Source organism: Papilio polytes, unplaced genomic scaffold (genome assembly GCF_000836215.1).
Source record: "Papilio polytes unplaced genomic scaffold, Ppol_1.0 DF821845.1, whole genome shotgun sequence".
NCBI lineage: Eukaryota > Metazoa > Arthropoda > Insecta > Lepidoptera > Papilionidae > Papilio > Papilio polytes.
The window spans coordinates 4,671,281-4,694,893 of NW_013527359.1; the positions used below are offsets into that span (position 1 = coordinate 4,671,281).

Sequence of the window (23,613 nt, forward strand, 5' to 3'; positions counted from 1 at the left end):
CATTTCATAAGTGAGGCAGTGATTTGGTTAATTATTATTTACAAGCTTGTATTATAAGCGTAACCACTGATTTTCATATGCGCATACTAAATGCAATTAACTTCCGTAAACTTACAATGTACCTACTTGAGCTGTATTAATAAACTTAGCGCTTATCACTCACAGTGCCATTCTTCTCTTCACTTTTCACCTTTGGATAGAACACCAAGGTTTACATTTTATCATATCACTTGCAAAGATACTTATTCCTTGTTGAACTATTGTTAAGTGTTTTCTGATATCAATAAGTTCCGCATGTAGTCTATTCTATAGATAATATACTTAAAATTTCACTGGCGCTTATGAACAATGTATATTTACTGATACAATACGCGTGTAATTCCGCTAAATGATAAATTAAAAAATATTTAAATTCCCTATTATGCTAAATTCTATTGTGGATTTATACTATAATATTTCGCTTTAGCTACTTCAAGCAACGCTTTCATCTCTCCTGTTTCCCGTACCATGGAGGTGAACTTGCTGTTAGGGTTTTGTAGGAGACGGTATGGGTAGTCGTATTCCACCACTTCTCCTTTATCCATGACTAGGACGCGGTCAGAATCCATGATAGTGTTCAGACGGTGAGCGATGGTGAGTACCGTACACGCTGCGAATTGTTTACGAATCGTCGTCTGGATTAAAGCGTCCGTTCTGAAATTATTAATTTCTTGTTACCATGTTTCTTATAAAATGACGTATTGAAAACTTGTTAACTGGCAGCGCAGGTATCCATCTAATACCTTCTTTGATTTGGTGAAAGAACATTGGAGAATACTTAAACCCAGAAGTGCAAAAATATGGGCTTATGAAATTACTTAAATTATTGTAATAATGAATTATGAATACAAGCTGGCTTGACTACGTTCTTGTTTACTCACTGAGGATCAACGTTGGCAGTCGCTTCATCCATGACAAGAACCCTGTTAGACCGTAGTATTGCTCTGGCCAGGCACACCAACTGTCTTTGACCCACGGAAAAGTTGGCGCCACCTTCCGATACTTTAAAGTCCAATGCAGGAATTGCGTCTTTCATTTCCACCTGAAAAATATATTTATCTTAAAATTGCAATATTCTTGTCTTCTAGGTTGTGTCTTGTCGAATGTACATAAAATTAAACTTCCCTTTAGAACGTAATTTAAAAATTACCTGCTCTAAGGCTCTCCATATGTCATCATCACTGTAACTGTCAAAAGGATCCAAATTATACCTCAGCGAAGCAGAAAATAGGACAGGCTCTTGTGGTATGATTGAAATCTTTGATCTGAAAATCTAAAATTAATATAAAATAACCATATTGGGAGTAAGTAGGTTTCTTGTGAAGGCAACTCACTGTATTAAAATACAACTTACTGATTTTCCTACATCACGTGTATCTATTGAATCGATTTTTATACTTCCATCAATATCTGACAATCGGAATAAAGCCGATATAAGTGAAGATTTGCCTGCTCCGGTCCTGCCAACGATTCCAACCTGAAATTGTGAAATATATCGTTACACTTTATTCTATAGTAACAGATTGAAAGTATTAAAAACCACTCACCTTCCAACCGCTTTCTATTTCAAAGTTCAGGTTTTTCAATACCAAAGGATCTTCAGGACCATATCTCAAGCAAACGTTTTCGAAGTTTACGCGTCCTTTTGAGGGCCAATCCGGTGATGGTTTAATAGCTATAAAAATATTAACGTTATAATTTCATAAGAAATTTACATATTGACTATGTATGTATATACAACTGATGTTCTCACGTCCAGTTTCCATATTTTCCTCGGCGGGTAATCTTGAATATTCGAGCACTCTTTCAACTGAAGTCATTTGGCCAAGAAAATCAGCAGTAATTCGGGCGGCCATTTGCAAAATCATTGTCAGAACCATAGATTGACTTACGGCCAAGCCTATGCTACCAACGGGTATGACGTTACCTGTATGGAATAGATATGACTTTAAAGTTATGCAAAATTACTCTATGAAGTACTAAAATAATATGCATTTCAACAAATCTGTGTAATTCTATTAAAAACTCACCAAAATCGAAGAGAAGGAAAATGGTTATGATAATTGCGAGATAAATCAAACACAAAGCGTCCAAGTATAGACCAAATGCAGCAGAACCACCCAGGAAAGTGTAAAATGCACTAGAATTAAGGTCCTAAAACATCAAAATGGCAATAAGTATAATATATAGGTATAAGGATAACATGACACACATGATAAATACAAGAGAAAAAAATTACCTGTGCTTGATCAAAAATTGTGAGCAGCCGTTTTTGTGAGTTAGAACTTCTGATTGTTGACAATCCAGCTATAGTCGAATTGATCATACTGAATACGGGACTTTTGGCTGAAATAAACCAATAAAACATGAAATAGTCATACTCAGTTCGAAAACGAGAAGTCAGATGAGTACCAAATGCTTTTTGAGGTTGAATGTCAATTTAAATAACAATTTGTACGTACTTGTCCCTTCTAATCTCTTCACGGCCTGTGAAGCTGAAATATACCATTTCAATAGGAACAAGAAGATAAATAGCAAGACAACCGTAGGTATCAGAGTCCATGGTAGTGCTATGGCATTGAGCACTAGAATACTTATTACTGATAGGTACATTTGCAGAGTTTCCAAAACACTTCGTGGTAGTAATTCGTCCATTGCGCCCATGTCTTTCGAAAATCTGTTTAAGATTCTACCTGTAAAATATTACAATAATTATGTTAATCATAATGTAGTTCGTAAAAATGATGCGATTCAAATAATGTTATTTACCAGAAGGGTTCGTATCGAAAAATCGCATCGAAGCATTAATGAGATTTTTAAACACGGTGTTATGAAGATTCTTGGAAGCTCGAGTGGTCATTGTCACGAAGGCGATTATCCTCACTTGGGTTATGATAATGATAAAAACTATAATGCAGCCGTAGATTAACAAGTATTGTCCAGTAGTCAAAATGCCCATTTGAGTATCCAAACTGGGATCTGAAAGAAAAATATAAAAACACGTAAATCATGTGATACTACAATTAAATTAAAGCTAAATTTAGAAATTATCATGTAAAATTATAAACACAGATATAAAAATTACCTGGTTCAACGCCCTCAGGTAACGACTGTTCATGTAAATCAACTTGATTAGTCCTGTAACAAGTAATATTTTATTATCACCTAGTAGTAGGGGCTACGGTTTCCGCAATTTCACTACTAACGGATATTATCACCTATTTTTTAACATATTCACGTATTAATTCGCGCTGATCTATTCACTGAGTGAATATCAATGTGTGTTAATTTATTTAAAAAGAATTTTAAACAGAAGTCGTGTCAAAATTTGTTTATCAAGCATCCAAACCCTTTATTTAAGGTTTATTCGTTAAAATGGGAGGGCTAGATGAGGTAAACTGTGGCGGCAGCTGAATAATTCGATGTAAAAAGTAATCATATTTTCGTACCAGAAACTTAGCCAGTAATCAGCCGTCGTCGCCGCTGCTTGTGTCAAGAGTAGTGCAAACAGTGCCATGGCCACCGCCCACACTGACTCTACAGATTTAATGTAGTTTGCGATCACACTCCATTTCAAAGTACCCTTAGCTCTCTCTTCTGCATCTAATGTTTGTTTCTTTTCTTCCTCGTCATCTTCTTCGCTTTTTACGGAAATTCTTGATAATACTCGCTCCACAGTTGGACGCGTAGACTACAAAAACATATGACGTTATACATATATGTATATGTACATATATATAATCAAATAATTAAGAACAAGTTTAGGAGAAAAAAAAATCGAGCATTTTAATTTCAGCTACAAAATCAAAAAGGGGTACATATTTTACCTTGCCTGTACCATCTTCTCCTTCAGTATTAGATTCACTTAGACTGGCTAGTAACAAAGAAAACTCTTTTTCAGACTTTACTAACTCATCGTAGGTTCCCATATTCTCAATTGCACCCTAAAAATAATTATAAACATTTAGTTATTTTCAAATTCGGTAGGTATTAAACGCAAACAACTTCGACAGATAAGGTGTGTCCAATAATCTTACACACTCGCTGGTTTTATACAGCAATAAAGTTGCACTTTTCTTTTGAACTAAAGATTGTTTGTAAACTCCACACAGGCAAGATCCGGGGAATTCCGTTACTTAAATATGGAGATAGAATAAAAAAATTAAGATGAATAAATACTTTTATACGTACATCATTAAGAACTACAATGTAATCGGCAGCTTTCAAGAAGTGTATCTGATGAGTGACTAGGATACGGGTGCTGTCACGTAAGTAACCGTTGATGCATTCGTCAAACAGTTGGCGGCCAACATTAGCGTCTACAGCCGACAAAGGATCATCCAACAAATAAACATCTGCCTGAAAACGTAAGAAGATTTGAGATTCCACAATCAAAAATGTGGTATTAAAACGAAGAATATTAGGAAAGTGATAATAAATTATGTAGAGTACTTACTTCTCTATACACAGCTCTGGCTAGGTTGATTCTAGCCCTTTGTCCTCCAGACAGGGAGACACCGCGCTCACCCACTAATGACTGATCTCCAAAGGGAAACTGCTTGAAATCTGGCATCAGTGAACACACTCTGCATACCTAGATAAATAAAAAGTTTGTATATGATATTTAAACTAGTTGTAATCAAAATAAAGTGGCCGTCTTACCATGAAAATAGTAGAAAATGTTGAAGTAGAAAAAATGCTTTTTGTTATTTTTACCTCCTTATATTTACGCGCGTCATACGGCAATCCAAACAATATGTTGTCCCGAACGCTCGCCGGAAACAGCCAGGATTCTTGGCAGGCGTAGGACAGTCTACCGTTCACGTTAAAATTGCCCTCGCATATTGGAAACTCCTTTAAAAATACTTGCAGCAAAGATGACTGAAACAAAATAACTTTTTAATCTAGTGTCAAATTACTACGGAAATAGTTTTTTTTTTTTAAAATAAAATACATTGTACTACAATAGAAGAGTCACAACAAGAGCAAGGATCTACTACGACTTCGCAGAATACTGTGATGTCATGTGGTGTACAGTTTGGCAATCTGTGGCCCCTTATTCTTCACATTTGTAGTTACTATAATAACAAATTTGTTTACTTTGCCACTTCCAACAGGTCCAATAATAGCGCATAATTTTCCCTTCCGAACCCGCATTGATATATTCTTGAGAGTCATTCTGTCTTTAGAATTAGTCCACGACGCACTCACTCCATACATCTCCACCGCATTTTCAAACGGAGCATTAAGAGATATTCTTGGTTTATCTGAAATTTAAATATGTTCGTATAGAAACCACAGACACCGACAACTTGTACTATATTATTGAACTAATGGGTTTTAGGCAGCATATATGCCATTTTTCTTTTTGGCGCATATTCAACGATTCTTAAATAGGTTAGTAACGAAGTTAAAATGTAATTATAAACAATAACATTGGCTTTAAAATCTTACCAGCTGGTCTCAACGCTGATTGTTTGTCTAAAGATACATATTTTGCAGAGATAACTGGATCAGAAGGCTTCGACATCTTATTACCGTTGAAAGTTATAGGATTTACCTCGTTAGTTATACCGTTTAAAGCTTTTAAATCTTCTCTTTCTTCTGTGGGCATAAATGAGATTTAAGAGGATGTTCATTTCATACAGGTAAGTAACATTAAGGGCCTATCCCATCACTTGCTGATAGAGGAACAGATAGGTTAAAAGTGACGTCACTGTCAGATAGCGTACCAAAAATCTGATACTTCCATCATATTCATTTACACCGTGGATTGTTATTAATTTACAATTTAGTGGGACAGAGACATCTTTAAAAACAAAATGGTATATTAAAGTTTTCTGTTTCTATCAAACATCTTCCATTAAAACTACCCAGACATTAATGTTTACTCTTAGCTTACTTTATTAAAATTTCATAACTGTTTTATGTTACTAAATTACTTGTTAGTGGGAATAACCTTACCCATCATAAGAACTCCTTGTATACGTTCCAGTGCTACAAACATTTCCGACAAACTTGCTATTGCTATGGGCAGAATGAAAGTTAAATTCATTTGAACGATATTGAAAAACTGTTGTATCGGATATATCTGAAATGAATGGACATTTAAGAATAAAAATTTAAAAATCGACTAATACAATACATAAGAGGATGTCCTAGCATGTCCTAATAAGGTTACATTATAAAAGTATAAGATAATTTTGATAACACAATCAACGCATTATCATGAAATGATATTCGACATTAAAACTAAAATCCATATGAAAAACTTTCTAGTTTTAAAAACCTTGTAAACTATTCAAAAACAAGAGTTTTGACATATATAATTTAAGGCAAGTGGGAGATGTTTATGACAAGAGAGAGTTGTTTAAAACAAATGGAATATGTTTTTACAAAAGCATAATCTTTGTCATGATATCAACTTGCTCTTTTAATATGAGCCTAAATATTTATCTACTGTTATCGATCGTCCGCGATTCCGTCCGCGTGGAATTAGAAACAAAAGTGAGTAGCCTATGTGTTCTTCCAGACTATCCTCTGCATCTATACCAATTTTATCGAAATCCGGTCAACCGTTTAGGCTACAAACTCTATCTAACATCCATCCATCTCAACTTTCTCATTTATAATAGTAGTATGAAGTATGATTTTACAAATTATCTTATAAATTTAATTATTTTCATAGAAGTTTCGTAAGTCGTATGAACAAACTGATATTAGTTGATACGGTATAAATACACGACTATATTATTTTAATTTAAGTGCTAAAGTACAATATCAGTGTATCACAGATGATAAAAAAATATCTGGTCATATAAAATAACTTATGACATATTCACGTGAGTAGCCATATTAGAATTTGTATCATCAATTCATTTAATAATGACAGTACATATTTTAAAGATTATGCAAAGTCGAACAACATGATACAACAACTGCGTATGTAAAAAATACAATCTATGTGTGCCCGATAATTAGCTATTGAAAGATAAAATGTGCTGTGTAATAAAAATCTATCGATTAAACCATATCAAAATAACATGAATCACTATTTCTTAGTTTTACAATTGCGGAATCTGACTAATTATTCACTAAAAGAATATTTCCCAAACAGACTTATACTTTCCAGATTGATAAAATAATGACTTGAGCAATTAAATAAACGCATGTATGGATAAAAATGACATCAACAATGCTCGAAGGCGCAAAATTAATGTAGCAAAAGCGACAGCGGTGTATCAGAATTGCGCGAAAAGGTCTGTACGTGGTCTCTGCCTACCTCTCGAGATCGTAACGGGTTAAGTTGTTGACTTCGTCAGCAGGGTCTTAAAAAGAAATTTTAATTGACCTATATACGTATGTGTTCTTCTATAAAATGTTGCACACCTATACTAAATTCTATCCAGATTAATAAAGCCGTTCTAGAGGTACTTTGTAACAGACATCCATCCATCTATGTAAACTTTCACTTTTACAATACTAGCATGAAGTGTGATTGTATAGATACATACCGTAGTGGCGGTGAGTACGGAGCCCGTGAGGACGATTGTAAGCGACGTGATGAACAACGTGGTTCGTTCTGTAAACAACATAAAACCAACGAACACGCTCCGAACAAAAATGGACCTTTGCAGAAACTTTAGTTCATTAATCCGAGAAAGTCTGACCATTGTCTGGAAGGGTTTTTCCCATGCGTACATTTTTATGACCTGTAAAAGATATTTTATATGTTAACGTTATACGAATCATTCTAATCAATCTAATTCAACAAACAGAATTTATACATATATATTTATAAATTGTAAGTGTTTACCTGAATTCCGTTTATAAATTCATTCATCAACTTTATTCTCTTGTCGGTTCCCTGCGCGGTCGCTCGTCGCACGATAGAAGTCACTTTAGTGAGAGCGGCTAAAACAAAAACAAAATGTATTAAACATGCAAAACTAAAATTGGGAAGCTAGGATAGCAAGCAAAAAATTACCTTGAACGGGAAGAACTAAGATAAATACACCAAAAAGTCCAACATACGGTGCAAAACCAGCTGTATAGTAGAGTAACACTAACACGACACACAACTGAATAGGTACCAGCCAGAAGTAATGAAGGAACATGAAGGCGAAGTCAAATCTGGACACATCATTCGATAGCAGATTCACAAGCTTCCCTGCTGCCACTTCTCCTAACGAGTTTTGACTCATTCTTAACACCTATAAGAAAGAAAAAATGAAAAGTTTAATTACAAAGGCATTAAGTTTAGTAGCGAATAAGAATTATTTTATAAGTACCTACAATATTACATGTAAAAAAAGTTACCTTTCTGTATATTAGTGAGGATACGCCAACTTTAACTTTTAAACTGAAACTGTTGACGAACAGTGCGTTGTGGTGATGGCATATAAAGCCGAGGAAGTTAAGACCCAGCATCCCTAAAGCGTAGTAACCTGCTTCTTGAGCTGTCAACGATGATTCCACAGACCAGTATGATAAGAGCTGAGTGAATAGCAACGGCTGTGCAGTCCTGTATACAATACATGTGATCACCAATTTATAGCGAAGGTTACATAAATTTAAGGATGCATAAATGAATACCGTCAGTCGCATAACATTTACTCTTTATTTACGAGTACAATATACGGTTCAAGGTTGGTAAATAGTTTTTAAAAAGTGATGTATGATAAAGATATTTTTTTAATACACACCTTGCTGCTGTATTGACTAATAGTAGAAAGGCTCCGGGCATGTAAGCCAGCCAGAATGATCGAACCATTGCTTTCCAAAGCGAGGGTTTTTTATTATTACGGGCTGCATTTTCGACTTCTGCCAACCAATACCTAATAAAATAAAATAATACATCATTAGTCGCCAAGTTACAACAAATTTATTGTTAATTATTACGAGTATGTACACTGAGCAACTCAATGATTATTGAGTTTTACTTTATTTTAATTATCCTAATTAAGTTATCTAATCTTAATTAGTCGAACGTTTAAACAAAAAAGGGACATACAGTCGTGGTTAGAACACTAGTCACTAAATTACATTTGTTTTGCAAGGTTCCGACAACATTAATAGAAAATATTACATAACAAGATTAGAGTTTGTATGCTTTTCAGATTACGGTACAATATTTACGAGAATTTGGCTGATAGAAAACTACTTTTAGTGTTCCGTAATGGTTTATATAATTTACGTTATTTATGACAAAGTTATTTGTAATCTGTCAATTAGGATTCAAATGAATAATTTTCGATCACAGCATCCAAATGAAGAAAGATGGGATTTAAAATCTGAAATGAAAACACACTAATAAAATACCGATTACATCAAACTATAATATTTGAGAGAAATATAATTAAAATGACTATATAGTCTCTATAATCAGGCAATTAATTTTGTTTGGTACAGATCGTAGGGATATATGGTAAGTAGGTACTTTGGAACTGTACTGTAGAAACTCGTCTAAACCTAAATGTAACAGAATCGTAAATTTTTCTGAGATAGTATACTGAGTAAATGATTCTTACTTATTGCGGTTACACTATTGTTAACTAATTTACTTATTATGAACTAGAAAGAGATGGATGGATTGTGTGAAAGGTGACATGATCAAGAAGGGAGTGATGACTAAGATGATGGGTGATAGAGTTATTTGGAGGACGAAAACGGATAAGGCAGGGGAGATAATGAATGACTGAATGATTCACAAGATTTCAACAAAACTCTATAATAAATTTATGCAAAATCATCCTTCAATAGTACAGGTTTTTATATACCATCATATTTCTAATAAAAATTATTATAACCTATCTACCCACACTTTCCTCTTATCACGTAATCATTTATCATATGACTAATACATGAGTGTAATGTGACAAAAGACTATTCAATTAATACTCGTATACTGATAAAACATTTGTATAGTAACACGATATTTTTCGTTAATCATATCATATAGAAACAAGTAAAAAACATACACCATAGCTACAAACCCCTCATCGTAAACAAGAAGAAGGCAGCTTCGTGAATAACGCAACGAAAATCATAACAAATATTGCATATTAGGTTTCACTCGCGACTCCGAATTAAAAAAACAAATGCAAGTAGCCTATGTGTTCTTTCAGACTATTCCCTACATCTATGCCAAATTTCATCGAGATCCGTTGAGCCGTTTGGGCTACAAACTCTTACGAACATCCATCCATCCATCTAAACTTTCGCATTTATAATATTAGTATGATTACGCTCAATTGATGTATCATCCTCGCAAATTGTCTATTTCATCAAGATGTTCAAGCGTAAATGACGCGTAGGGACAGATAGCTGATGACTGAGATAACTGTAGATTTATTTCACGACGAGTTTGATAAACAAATTGCGAGCGATAGGCTGTAGCGATGACTGATAGACTTGTCAAATATGCATGCCAGTGTACGAACATCTATTGCATTGTATGTGACTATTAGCGACTAAAATCTGCAGATATGCGAAAATTTACATCGCTTGTAAAAACAAAAAAACATCGTTTGTACTTGTGTTTGGACCTAACAATAAAATGATGTTTTATTTTATTGTCAAGATACAATATTTTAATCATTATGTTCTAGTTGTTAATTGATAAAAAAGGCACACCGGTACTGACGGTAAGCCACCTTCTGGGGAGAAAATGAATCGATTGATTTTTCATCCGGAAACTTCGGTTCAGCCATTTATTCTGTAGTATACAAACAAAGCGCCGGTTGGAACCTCCTAATCTATACATTTATAATACATGAAGCTAAACCTTTTTAAGGGAATAGCGCTATAAGATGAACGCTAAATTAGATACAAGTTCAGCTGGAGAAGTAATAAATATGTGTACTTATTGTTTATCAAAATATAAAATCTCTGATTATAAATGATGGTCGAATTTTGACCACAAATATTCTTTATCTGTTTTCTACATCTTAATTACTTTATCGATAAATTTATGTAATTTTGTAACATTAGATAAGTAACAGTTATAATGTTACACAATTTCTCGCAAATCTTCGTACTAGCTCTTGGGTTTTTGTTATACATAGATAACACATGTGCTTATTGGAGTAATTACTAACGAAGGTAAGTAAAATTTCTAACCTAGTAACTAAATTACTCATTGACGTTATAACAAAAATTTTTGCAACTAACCAAAGTAAAACATTCGGTTATAACTAATAATACTCCTTATATTATGTTTTTAAACAATTTTACCATCTCTGACCACATGTTAACGATTCCGGCAGTACCGGCTTCATAGTCGAAGCGACCAAATGTCTCGTGCATAAAAGAGCCACAGGCCTAAGTGCACCACGGACGCCTAATTTTGTATGGGTTTGTATTGCAGCTAAGAAGAGCAGTATAAATATCGTCTAGGGCGCCGGCTCTATAGCGAATAATATTGACAAAATAATAGACTACACTAAATAAGCGTATTACACGTAATTTATCGCACCCAATAGATATCGTAGATGACAAATATGTAGATGATATCGCCGAGGTCGTAAGAGACCATCATTATTAGTTTCGATAATCTATATTTATCTTCTATGCATATAATAAAGTTGAAGTGTCTGTTTGTAATACCAAAAAAAAACAGATTTCGGGAATATGATGTACTAGCTTTAGAATTAAAAAAAAACAAAAGTGAGTTCCCTATGTGTTCTTCCAGACTATACTTTACTCGTACATCTATGTCAAATTTCATCCAGATCCGTTCAGTCGTTTGAGCTAGAAACTCTAAGTAACATCCATCTTTCACTAAACTTTCACATTTATAATATTAGTAAGAAGTAAGATTTGCGTTGCTGATAACGAAAAATCGCATTTTAAAAATGTTTGTTTGTCCATCTATCTGTCCGCGAGCCGCGTTTGTTCCGGGCAATCTTAGAAACGGCTGGGCCCATTCCGTCAGGACTATCACTGGATTGTTGCTGACATGGATAGGCATATTATAGGCTACTTTTGTTAATTCCGCGATGTCAAAATCGCGAAACGGGTGGTCCAAATTTGCACTAACGAAGTTTGCGGGCGACAGCTCGTAATGTCATAAACATGTTGCCATGGAAAATTGAGTAATTTAAAACAAAACATTTTTTATACTTAAGTCAGATTCGACATCTAAAATTGGCAATTGAAAGGTAGTTGAACACATGCTATGGTAAACCTACAAAGCAGGAAAATTATAGTTATTGTAGAAGAGGGGTGGAAGTTCGTTGAATGCTCGTTTCAAAAACTTGAATATACCCTTTGCTGTCTGTAATGCGTGTAACTATTGAAGTATTTCTTCCTGTCCTTATTAAATAGAGCCAGAACAACTAAAATCAAATTTGTATAACAACTATAGATCAATTGCTACCGTAACAGACCAAAATGAACCTTTTCCGTAATGGCGTTAGCTAACTTTCGGTTCGGGAATTATTAACATCCGTTTAAAAATAAATATTAAAAGTTTGTATATTCAGATTTTTATTGTAAAGCGATTAAGCCATGTTTGAGGATTTATGTAAAAAAAAATGGAAACGTAGAATTAAATCAAGAAACGTAAAAAAATATATGTCCAATTACAAGGTAAGATTTTGTAATTTTACTGTATTGCATAATTTATTGAGCTGATTGAATTAATGAAAGAAAAAAATAATGGCAAATTTCGTATCACTCTATCCTGGTTTGGTCTCGGGCGACCACAGATCGATTTCCTTGATGTGGACGCCCTTTGCCCCATTTCGGGAACAAAGGGCAAGAGATAATTTCGAATCATAAACTTCTATATACACAAGATTTTTATTTTTTAATATACTACGACTAACAATACAAAATGAGTACGTAAACAAAAACACTACAGTGCGACAAAGTTTTCTGGCACAATAGGTAAGAATTTTTGTCCATATACATACCACACATTTCTTTGCTTAAAAATGTATCAGAGATAACAACATAGCTCTTATGTGGGTAAGTTTACAGAACTATAATTATAAATTATCGAACAAAAGATTAAAATCTTACCTTTCAAACCTATCTCCAAGAAGATCCGAATCATATTTTTTGGGGGGATTTATCAAATCACTTTCTTCGACATCTCTAATATTTCCTTTATATATCACAGGTAACACCCAACACAAGAAGATTCTCGATAATATATTGGGCTGATTTCTCTTTTTAGTGACGTTTTCGTCGGCGTTTTTCACTTTTGTCTCCATTTTGTTTAACAAGCGCACTTGCGTGCGTACATTAAATGTTGTGCGGCACTGAACGTGCACTGACAAAAGAATAGTACATTACAAGTAAACGAGTATTTAATCGCTTAGACCCAATACGTAAAAGATATCAACTGCTATCAGTATGATTAACCTATAGGATAAATAATGTAGTACAATGTTTTATGTTCATCGTTAAAAGTATAAAATAATCCTTAAGCGTAAAAAAATAGTGCCATTTTATTAATAGTCTTGGGAAATGCAAAAAGTCAAATGATTATATAATAGTTTATAGGTTGTTGCTTACAACGTGATAGATACAAAAGATATATACAGATATTTCTATGTAATTACTAGCGTGTTCAAAATAAAACATTTTTTTTGAAATCAAGATTTTTAATTCCACAGTTCAATTTTATGCAAAGCGACAAAAACTAATTTTAAAATGACACCGTTTCATAATGTATCGGGCATACATTAGGGCATAATGAGTCACAGGTGCATTTGCAGCTCTCTAATTTACGTTCAATATTATCTATCAACATTTTGACATGACAAATAGGCACCAGTTCACAATCACAGTTGTCTGATCTATCGCTAGGCATTAGAACATCATCGCTGTGTAAAAGAGTTTTACTTTTCTCACGATTCGAAAGGTAGTCTATAGGTAAATGTAGGGAGTCATAAAGTTTGTCCTTATGCGTAGATGCTTCGGTAACATTTTGACTGTAATACGATTCACAATCGTCCCATTCATTGTAACTTGAATATTCAACGTCATCGAAAGTTCGAGATGTATTTGTGGAATTATTTATGCCTTGTTCTAAATTTTGGGTCGACATTTTCAACTTAATACCTTCATTGTTACGATTCGCGTCTATTACTTTTTCGCAAACACAGCTATTCTTCCTGACCAAATCATGGCTATTGTAATCAAGGATTTCAATAGGATTTGTGTTTGAATTTTCGCCACTAGCACCTTGCATTATGTAGGACGTATTTACATTTTCCTTAGCTTTCCAAATATTATCTTTATAAATATTTTTCTTATTCGCCAACACCGATTTTGCACATACACACGGACCTAACATTTTATCACAGGTGCAATCTAAAGTATATCCAATGTACGGTATAGAAAGATTGTGTCTGTCTTCTTCAGTATTGGTTTTTTCTTTTTTTTCTGGTGAAATTGATAAAAATACTTTTTCATCCAAAATATTCTGTAAACTGAATGTGGACGTCAATTGACTTGTTAAGTTTTTACATACAGATTTGACTTCTGTACAATCACAGTAAAAAGAGTTTTCTTTTCCTGTCTTGTCTTGTCCACTTTTAACTCCCAATTCAGTTAATTCTGTGCTTTTTATTGCCTTTGTCTTTAATTGTTCAGTTTCTGTCAATACAGAACTAGCTATCTCTTTGCTTTTAATTGTGTTAACACTATTAGGCGCATTACAAAAAGAAATAAGTACTTGACTATTTTCATTAACAATATCTTTTGTAAGCATTTCATTTATTAATTGGTTCTTGTTGTTTTGGTTTGTACTTTCTTGTAAGTTATATTTACCTGTATTGAATGTATTTCTGTCAACGTAAGTACGTCTCAATTTTCGAAAATCATCTTCAATCAACTGACAAACTTTATCTAATATCCCAGGTAAGACAGAATTAGAGTTTTTAATTGTTACAGTACATGAACATGTGATTCGCTTAATTTTATTTCGTAAGTATTCTTGCAAAAGACTGGACGCACGTTTCCAGCTGGCGTCGATATTATCACTTTGATTATCTTTTAAACATTTACACAAAGTTTCGTCATTCATGTCTAAAATTAATTTCTTTACTTTATTTATAATGTCGTTATACAAGACGTCTTCCTCGTAAGGTAGCATGTTAGAAGTTTTATATGAAGTTAGTTTAAAATCTTCTAGCTTTTTCTGCAAATATTCTGTTAATAATTCGAAAGTATTTAATTCTAAATCATCGCATTCTTCAACTTTATTACAACAAATACAATTCAGCTTTTGGCTCAAAATTACGTCATTACTTTGTGATAAATTTTCGTACTGTTTACCATTCGAGCTTTGTTTTGTTATATCCAACTCAGTATATTGGCAATATGTTGATGAAACTACGTGATGAGAAGTACCTTTCTTCAAAAGTTGATTTTTAGAGTAAGTACTGGTACTTACATTATTACTTTCATTGTTACTTAACGTAACTCCTAAAAATTCTACTGGACAAATAGAATAAAATGAGCTTTCAGATGACTTTGTCATTTGATTTGACTTGGATTTTAGATTAATACTGTTTTGGTAGTGACGCGAAATAAAACTTTGCACGCTAGTATGTGTGTTACAAAATAGCGATTCTGCATTTGTACACTTGTGACTTCTCTCAGGAATTTGACACTCTTGCTGATCGTTTGTTATTTTTGCTACAGTTATGTTTTCTTTGGTCTTGCTCTGTACACTTTTTTCATTGAACGTATGTTTTCCATGATCGCCCTCATAACAAAGGCTATCGTCTACCTCTTTGCAGTTTACTTCATTTTTACCACCTTCGTCTTCGAAACTATTAATATGTAAAGAAATGCTAGGATATTTAATAAAAGAATCGTTATCAGGATTAATAGTTTCGATTAACTTTGATTCAGGTCTCATAGATTTCACTTCGTCAATAGTACTTGTAAATATATCTTTTTGTAATTTTACGGTATGATCGTAATCACTAATTAAGTTTTTTAAGCTCTCATTATTAACAAATTCAGATGTTTTAAATTCCTCGTGTCTGAAGATATCTAATAATTTATTAATCGAGGTACATGAAGGCATTTTGTTTAAACATTTGCAGTCCCTTCCCGAACAACTCACTTGAAATGGCTTATTGATATTTCTTTGATATATTTCTATAGGGTTATCCACGAAATTGGATATTTCAAAAGGTAGTGTATTTTTGGACTCAAAGGACGAAGCCACTTTCTCTGGGTCGATTGCAGGAATAGAATTTTCCTCTTTTACAATGTTAGGTTCATTAATTAGGGTTGTAGGTAGAAGAACAAGGGCATTCTCATGTTTTTCTTTTTCACATAAACACAAATTAATTGCATAAGTTTGTTGTCGTTTTTTCGAATTTCTATCATTTTTACTTGACGTGCATTGATTAATATTGTTTTTATTAGGTACTTCCCTTGATTTACTTGATTCTAATAGTCTTTTCTTCGTAGCGCTTAGCAGCCAATTAGGTAAGTTATCATTTCTCTCTGTACTGACTGCTCTGTGATGATATATTTGATTGATGTTCATTACATTTCCAGATTTTTTAGATTCTCCTAATGACAAATTATTGCTTGCTCCCTAGAACATGTAAGGTGGTACAAAAAAAAATCAATTGTACCAAAGAATACTATTATAGTTTTCAAAAACTTACGTGTGACCGCAAAAATTTGTTACTGGTTCTGTCTTTGGAAGGCTTCAAAATATTTTTCTTTGTCACTCTCTGCAAATGATAAGTTTTAGTCATTTTTTACATAACAAGGATGTATAATAAAAAGCATATACTTACTGATTTTTTGTCCATAACTTGGGTGAATTGTAATTGTGTAACATTTTTTAATGTTGTATTCCTTAGAGTAGAACCACTTTTGAGATCGTTAGTACTTTTATTCTTAAGACTTGATATATCCGTTTGTGTCTTTCGTCCGCCTGGATTGTCAACATCTGTGACGTAAGAAAATATTTTATGAATCATTACTTAATAAATTTCATTTAAATTCATAACCTTGTATAAAGTCGCACATACTTGACTGAGTACCACATTCACAAGGCGGTGGTGTTAATTTTAAAACGTCTTTTGCTTTTTCCATCAGTTCATCAGCTTTTTCTTGGAATAACTGTTCAGCTAATTGCTTTGCCATTTTTTGAGCCCGATTTTCTAAAGCCCGTTGTTGCCATTCCTCCAATTCGACGCCCTCCGGAATTCTTGATGTCTCGTCCATACATGATGCGCCAACCCACTGAACAATGGTAATAATGCTTAATTATAATTCTGATTCACAGTAATATGAGAGATAAAGTAATTCTCTAAATTTATTTAAGTCAATAGTCAAACAGGGTTACAAATTACCTTAACATGATATTTCTCAATGCTGGAACCTATTGCGATGTCGAGCTCACCGACAAGCAATTTCGAAAAGAAGTTTCGTAGGTTCGTCTTGACTGCACTCGACCGGTCCCAGTTGTGCTTGTCTTCTAAACACTTGAGCAACTCGCAAGGCATTACTGAACCATTCTCACTTAGCTCAGATTGCAATCCCGCAAACAGGTCTTTCAATAAGTTCGACATAACGCTGCTTCTTACTGAGGTACAGGAACATGATTCCTAAAATTGTACCATACCATGGCTTTTTACTAGCATAACATTGACAAAATAATCTTGTATGGATAAGAATGCGATGTAGAAATATGCAAATAGGTTTTCTTGGTGTGGCTTATCAAGTCGATTAGATTTTTAAAATTTTGAAGGTGAATAATGTCAGTATTTATTTCCCATTCCATATCTAGCTTATATTATTAATACGAAAGTTTAGATGGATGGATGGATCTTACTACGTATCTCCACAATGTCTTAATGAATCTCGTTGAAATTTGGCATAGATGTTGAACTTAAGAATAAGTACGACGTACGCTACTGATTAAGTTTTTTCCCACGCGGATAGAGTCGTGGGCGACAGATAGTTTAGTATAAAAGTAATTGTACCGGTATATGTTCCTCCGAACAACATCGACAAATCGCGGCCAACGATGGCGTTCGTTTGACTTCGATAGAAATATCTTGTGGCAACTTGCAGCGACATTCTATTGCTTTCTCCTTCAATTCTGCAAGTTTCTCTGCCTTCGATTTCAATTCTTTCTTTTTACCTTGCAGAAGATGATCACACATAATCTTACAGGCATCAAGATCTTCAAGAATATTGCATTTGTTGACTCGCATCTCATCAAGCTGAAATAAAGAATTACGGTCTTAATCATAGGATTTATATCCATTTTGGATACATTTATAAAAACAACTGCCAATAAGTTCATAGAGTGACGATGCAAAGCAAGATTATTTTAACAAATACATTATACACGTCACTGCAACGTAACGCACAACGTCACAACGCAGTTAGTCGTTAGTCATAGTTTGGATGACTCAATTGCATATTATGCTGCTACGGAAATACTAATAACTGCAAATATCTAATCAATAAACTTGCTTGCCTGTATGTTTTATCGAAGAAAAAGTCAAATCGAGTACACACAATATATTTGTGGTGCTAATTACAAAAAGTGACAATAAATTTATCTCATCGTAATTCGCGTTTTTTTTTCAATAATTTCCGAATCGGCTTGACCGACATCGAGGGGAATTCTACTGACAGGACCAATATAGGGGATTTTTTTTTAATTTATAATATTATGAATGTTGCAGTTCTTACTTTTTTTTAATTCAAAAAGGTGACGGTTCTACTTTCGTACAGATAATGCAGGAATATTCTTATAAGTACCTCATTTTTGATGCTTTGATTTTCATTTTCTTCTTGTAAAAGTCGTTTAGAAACTTTTGCTACTTGATCTTTTAAGGCACTTAGTTCAGTGCGTAATGCTCTCTCTGTGTCGTATTTAAGTCCCCTGTAAGAATTTGCAGTTTCTTCTAAACTAGTAACTTTTCTTTTAGCTTGTTCTTCTTTATACTAAAATAAATAAATCATCTATCGTTTATCGTTATTGTAAAGACGTAACATAACTAACCCGACGTTTTTAAAAAGAAAAAACGTTTTATTCCTATGTGTACAATTAAAGAATATTTTTTCCATTTAAAAAATTGCTTTTTTTTTGCATTTGGCTTGGTGTTATTACGGGCTTGTAAATAACACATATAATCACTCATTTAAGTACGAATTGTGCAATTTAAATAAATGTTTTTAACATATCGTTCCACATCAGAGACAAAGTTAATAACAAATTCATTGGAATTGTTACAAAAATGTAAATAAATTGAAAGATAATTATTACATTCTACGCAGTTTTCTAGATTAAGAAAATATTGTGACATATTGACAGCACTTGTAAAACGGATCATTGATACGTGATGACCATGACAAGTCAGACTCCTAGCCTAATGCCGAAGTATAAGATCTTGAATAATAGTACTTGTAGATACTTACTAGAAGGTCCCTTTCTGTCTGCGCGATGCGGCAGTGGTGCTGCGCTAGAGTGGATGACACCGCCGCTATCTCTTCGCTTAATTTGAACTTCTTTTTTGTCCGATCACAAAGATCCGATTCAATTTTCTTTAATGTCTCAGTTTCTTTGTTCACAATCGCATCTCTCTCCGTAAGCTGTTGAGCCAGTGACATGCATACGGTTTTATAATCGGCACGTTCGTCTATTAAATCCTTTATCTAAAATGTAGGAAGTTATTACTTTGTGAAAGTTATAGCAACCATAGAATTTCACTGCTAGTATGACATCAATTAGCCCAATAAAAAATTTTCCCCGGCCGAATTATCGGTTGAAGATAATAAAAGGGACGATATGGTCATTACTAGCTCACTATACTTCCCCACTTAGGGGCTCGGAGCCTATCCTAATGAAAGATGACTAGGCCATAGTCAACCACGCTTGCCAAGTGCGGGTTGGTTGACTTCACACATATCTTTGAATTTCTTCGTTGATATGTGCAAGTTGCATCATGATGTTGTCCTTCACCGTAAAAATGTCGGGTAAATTACGTACATATGACAATTCGAAAAATCACATTGGTACATAGCGGGATTCGAACCCAAGACCTGCAGATTACAAGTCAAGTGCTTAAACCACTGCCACCGACGCTCGACTATGTGGTAATTTTATTTAACTAGTATGTTTTAACTTAGCAGAGATTTATATGAAACATTAATAATTGAACAAACTTATTTCGAAGATTTAAAAAAATAAGCAGATTTACTTAATTTTTAAGAGTGATCACTTGCAATAATCTGCTAATCCTTCGTAAAAAAAAACTTCCAGGAACTAGGAACCAGAACTTAAAGGACTAGAGGAAATAAAAGTTATCAAACGTCTTGTATTTTCTGCCTTCAAACGTCGCTCGTATAATGCTTACTTTATATCTTTTTCCTCGTTATTAAGAAGCGCTAATTATGAGACTATGAATGGATGTTTTGTAAAGATATTCATGCTAAATTTAGAAATAAATTAGCTCAGTAATGATAGTTTTAATTTGTTTAAATTATCCGAAAAAAAACTAATGGAATTGGTACGATTACGTCAAATAAAAATGAACAGAGTCGAGTAACAATTTTCGTGTAAACATCAATACAAATAAAAATAGCAATATTGTAACATAAATATTTTGCCTAACTAAAAGTAAATAGAAGCTATAAAGATGGCACTTTTCATTTTGCTGATAAACATTGTTTATTTTGTATGTGTTCAATAAGTGTAACGTTTTTACCTCGTACAAAATCCAATATTTTTAACATAAAGATGAATATATAATTTTATTTCTTAGTATACCTGTTTTCCTATATCATGTTCTTTGTCCTCGGCGACCTTAAGTCTTCGTACATACGCTTTTTCTAGATCTTTCCAAGCGACTTCTGCACGTGTTAGCAATTTGACTCGCTCCTCTTCGCGCTTGCCGAGCTGCCGCACGCGTTGTCTCAGGTCTGTGGTCGACTTGTCCATTTCGACTAGACGATCTTTGCAAGGTGCAGAACACGGCTTAAAACAACATATACAATAAATATCCGAGTGGATAGAGTTGAAGACCCAAGCTACAATTGCACCAGAATTCAAGTGAAATGCATTAAAGGTAAAATTCATTGCTTCTTCAATTGCTGAACATGACAAGCAAGTGTAGGCACTCACACGTTTAGGCAACAGTTAATGATTCACAACAGTAGCCTTCAACAAGATGGGATTAAGATCTAATCAAGGTGAGCCAGCGATTCTATTCGAATAATTTCCTTATTTAACAAACACATTTGCAAACTCTATAAAAACCACATCTATTGACTTCATTGCTCCCTTAATAATTAACATTTCTAACCTTCGATTTGATTACGATCGATATTTTTAATGCTGCTTTCCATGATAAAATTTAGGAAATCACGGGAGAAACATAAAGGCATATTTACAACGTATATAAATATTGATATTCATACAAATACATAAGTCACACTAAAGTGTTATAATCGTATATCAAGTAATTATAAGTAAGGAATCAATTAACAAAACATAAATATACATTATTAACGTTTAAGAGAATTATATAAATTTACAATACCCACATATTGAACTAATAACAGGTAAGAAAATATTGAACGACTACGCATTATATTTATTTAATAAGCGGTAAATGTTGAACAGCGAAGCCTTGTGACGTATGACCTTCGGGGACATCAGCGTCTTGGTCTAGATTTTTCTTAATAACTAAAACGAGCGTCAGGTAAACCGAGTTCAATAAAATACATAATAGTTGGAATCATATTTGCAAATCAATCGTAATAGAATTGCATCATTCGATTAAACGGAATCGATACATAAACAAGTTAAGCGCAAAACTAACTACAAGTGCGAAACAGAAAAAATAAATGCGAAATTTTAGATGGATAGATGTTTAGTCGTGTTTGAAGCTTAAACTGCTGAACGAATCTTAATGAAATTTGGCATAAATGTAGACGATAGTTTAGAAGAATACATAGGCTACTTCTTATCCGATCTATGATCAGTATAAACAATACTGATTTCACTCGATTGCTGCATCTGTTGCTGGAAAATGAGATAAACAAAATATAAAGACAAACTGACCTCTGCAGGGTCTTTCTGAGGTATAGGACTTGAAGGCTTTTGTATTTTTTTTATTGAAGGTTTTGGTTTACACGTGTTTTCGCATCGCATCACTATTTTAGTTTCAATAGGCATGGACATGGGACGGTAATGTGGGTACATTTCTTCCACGGAGTCCACACCGTTCGATATAATTGACTCTTTATGTCCAACTATGACTTCAGATGTGCGAGACTCTTTAGATGTGCTAACAACGTAAATATCTTCAGTCACCACTGTACTGCTCGTATTTGCACTACCTTTGTTTAAATTGGATTTTATGAATCTGAAATCCAATATTTCAAAAAAAAACTATTTAGTCGTTTATTTCCATCGATTTAATATTAAACATTAGACACGTGATATTAATTTTATGCATCACCCAGATCGTATTCAATAAAAGTGTAGCCTTAACCGTGACATAATTGCAATGTTACAGCAATCCAGATAAAAACATCTCATCTCCGTGACATTTAGCATAATGGATTCACAAATGCACCCGCATCAATTTAAGAGGATGCGCCCACAGTATAATTACAGAATGATTTTGTCGGAGTCGAGAAGGTATACTTTTTATTTAGATTGAAGTTTATTGATTATTTAAGTGGGAAATAAACGTTTTAATACATTTTTTTAAATGTAATGGCAAGTTTTTAATAAAGAGCAATAGGTTGGGGATTCCCAACGTGCTTCTGTGTAGTATATACCGGTATAAGGTGCTCGCGTCCCCCTGACCCATCTTCTGCCAAGCGAGGATTGCGCACGCCAGGTGTCGTTCCTCTGACAGTTGAGATGCCATCGAACTTGCAACCCAAGAATTTGACTCAAGGCGTTCCTGTATTGTTTTAATCTTCGACTAAAAATCAGATGAAAAATAACATATAAACAAAGTATCTACATGCTATTTTCGTCTGAGGTAATGTGTTACATATTAAAATATTATATTTAACATTATAGTTCAAAATAAAATGTTAAAATTGACGTTTTACCTTTAAATCTATGTTAGGATTGCTTTCTAACACTTTTGATATATTCCAAGCTATAAGCGAGTTCATCGATGCAAAGTCCTCGTCAACGGCGGACGTGTCAGCTTTTCTTAGGCTGGGACATTTTCTAAACAACTGCATAAATAATGAGTTAGCAAAGTTATTTAAAGAAATCACAAATTAGTAGTTTTGCTCTTCTGGCGCTGACACTTATACTTAAGTAAATTATAAACAACTTTCGTAAAAGTCCAATTCTATCCCCTTAACTTACCTCATTACAAGATTTGATATTGTTATCCATACTATCCAAAAATTTTATCAATTTCAATTTTTACTTTTTTATTTTTTTTCTTTACTAAGTTCATATCATAAGTTATTCTCTGCGTCAACAGTATTTCATTTTGTTTTTCTAATACAGACAATTTTGCAACAACTGTGATTTTCTGCAAGGAAATATTATTTTGAAAACTAGTTTTGTCTTTGAAATGCTGTCGTTTT

General features: G+C 33.6%; 1 protein-coding gene across 1 annotated transcript; it reads right to left on the bottom strand.

Annotated features, from left to right (window-relative positions):
* Positions 1–431: 431 nt before the first annotated feature.
* On the bottom strand, positions 432–23,613 carry LOC106107835. The gene is made up of 40 exons (XM_013288840.1): positions 23,387–23,613; positions 23,119–23,250; positions 22,837–22,985; positions 22,112–22,415; positions 20,816–21,022; positions 19,465–19,701; positions 18,805–18,990; positions 18,015–18,257; positions 17,382–17,636; positions 17,058–17,271; positions 16,821–16,975; positions 16,686–16,754; positions 16,019–16,612; positions 15,010–15,193; positions 13,780–14,436; positions 13,066–13,324; positions 8,745–8,876; positions 8,359–8,563; positions 8,027–8,252; positions 7,856–7,953; positions 7,554–7,751; positions 6,004–6,130; positions 5,494–5,643; positions 5,140–5,306; positions 4,756–4,920; positions 4,496–4,633; positions 4,231–4,398; positions 3,867–3,983; positions 3,489–3,730; positions 3,125–3,177; positions 2,809–3,018; positions 2,502–2,732; positions 2,279–2,385; positions 2,070–2,193; positions 1,793–1,966; positions 1,587–1,714; positions 1,394–1,516; positions 1,190–1,312; positions 921–1,081; positions 432–693 (listed from the first exon to the last, which is right to left on the bottom strand). The coding sequence occupies exons 1-40, from the start codon at positions 23,414–23,416 to the stop codon at positions 432–434; spliced, it is 7,704 nt and encodes a 2,567-aa protein (XP_013144294.1). The 5' UTR covers positions 23,417–23,613.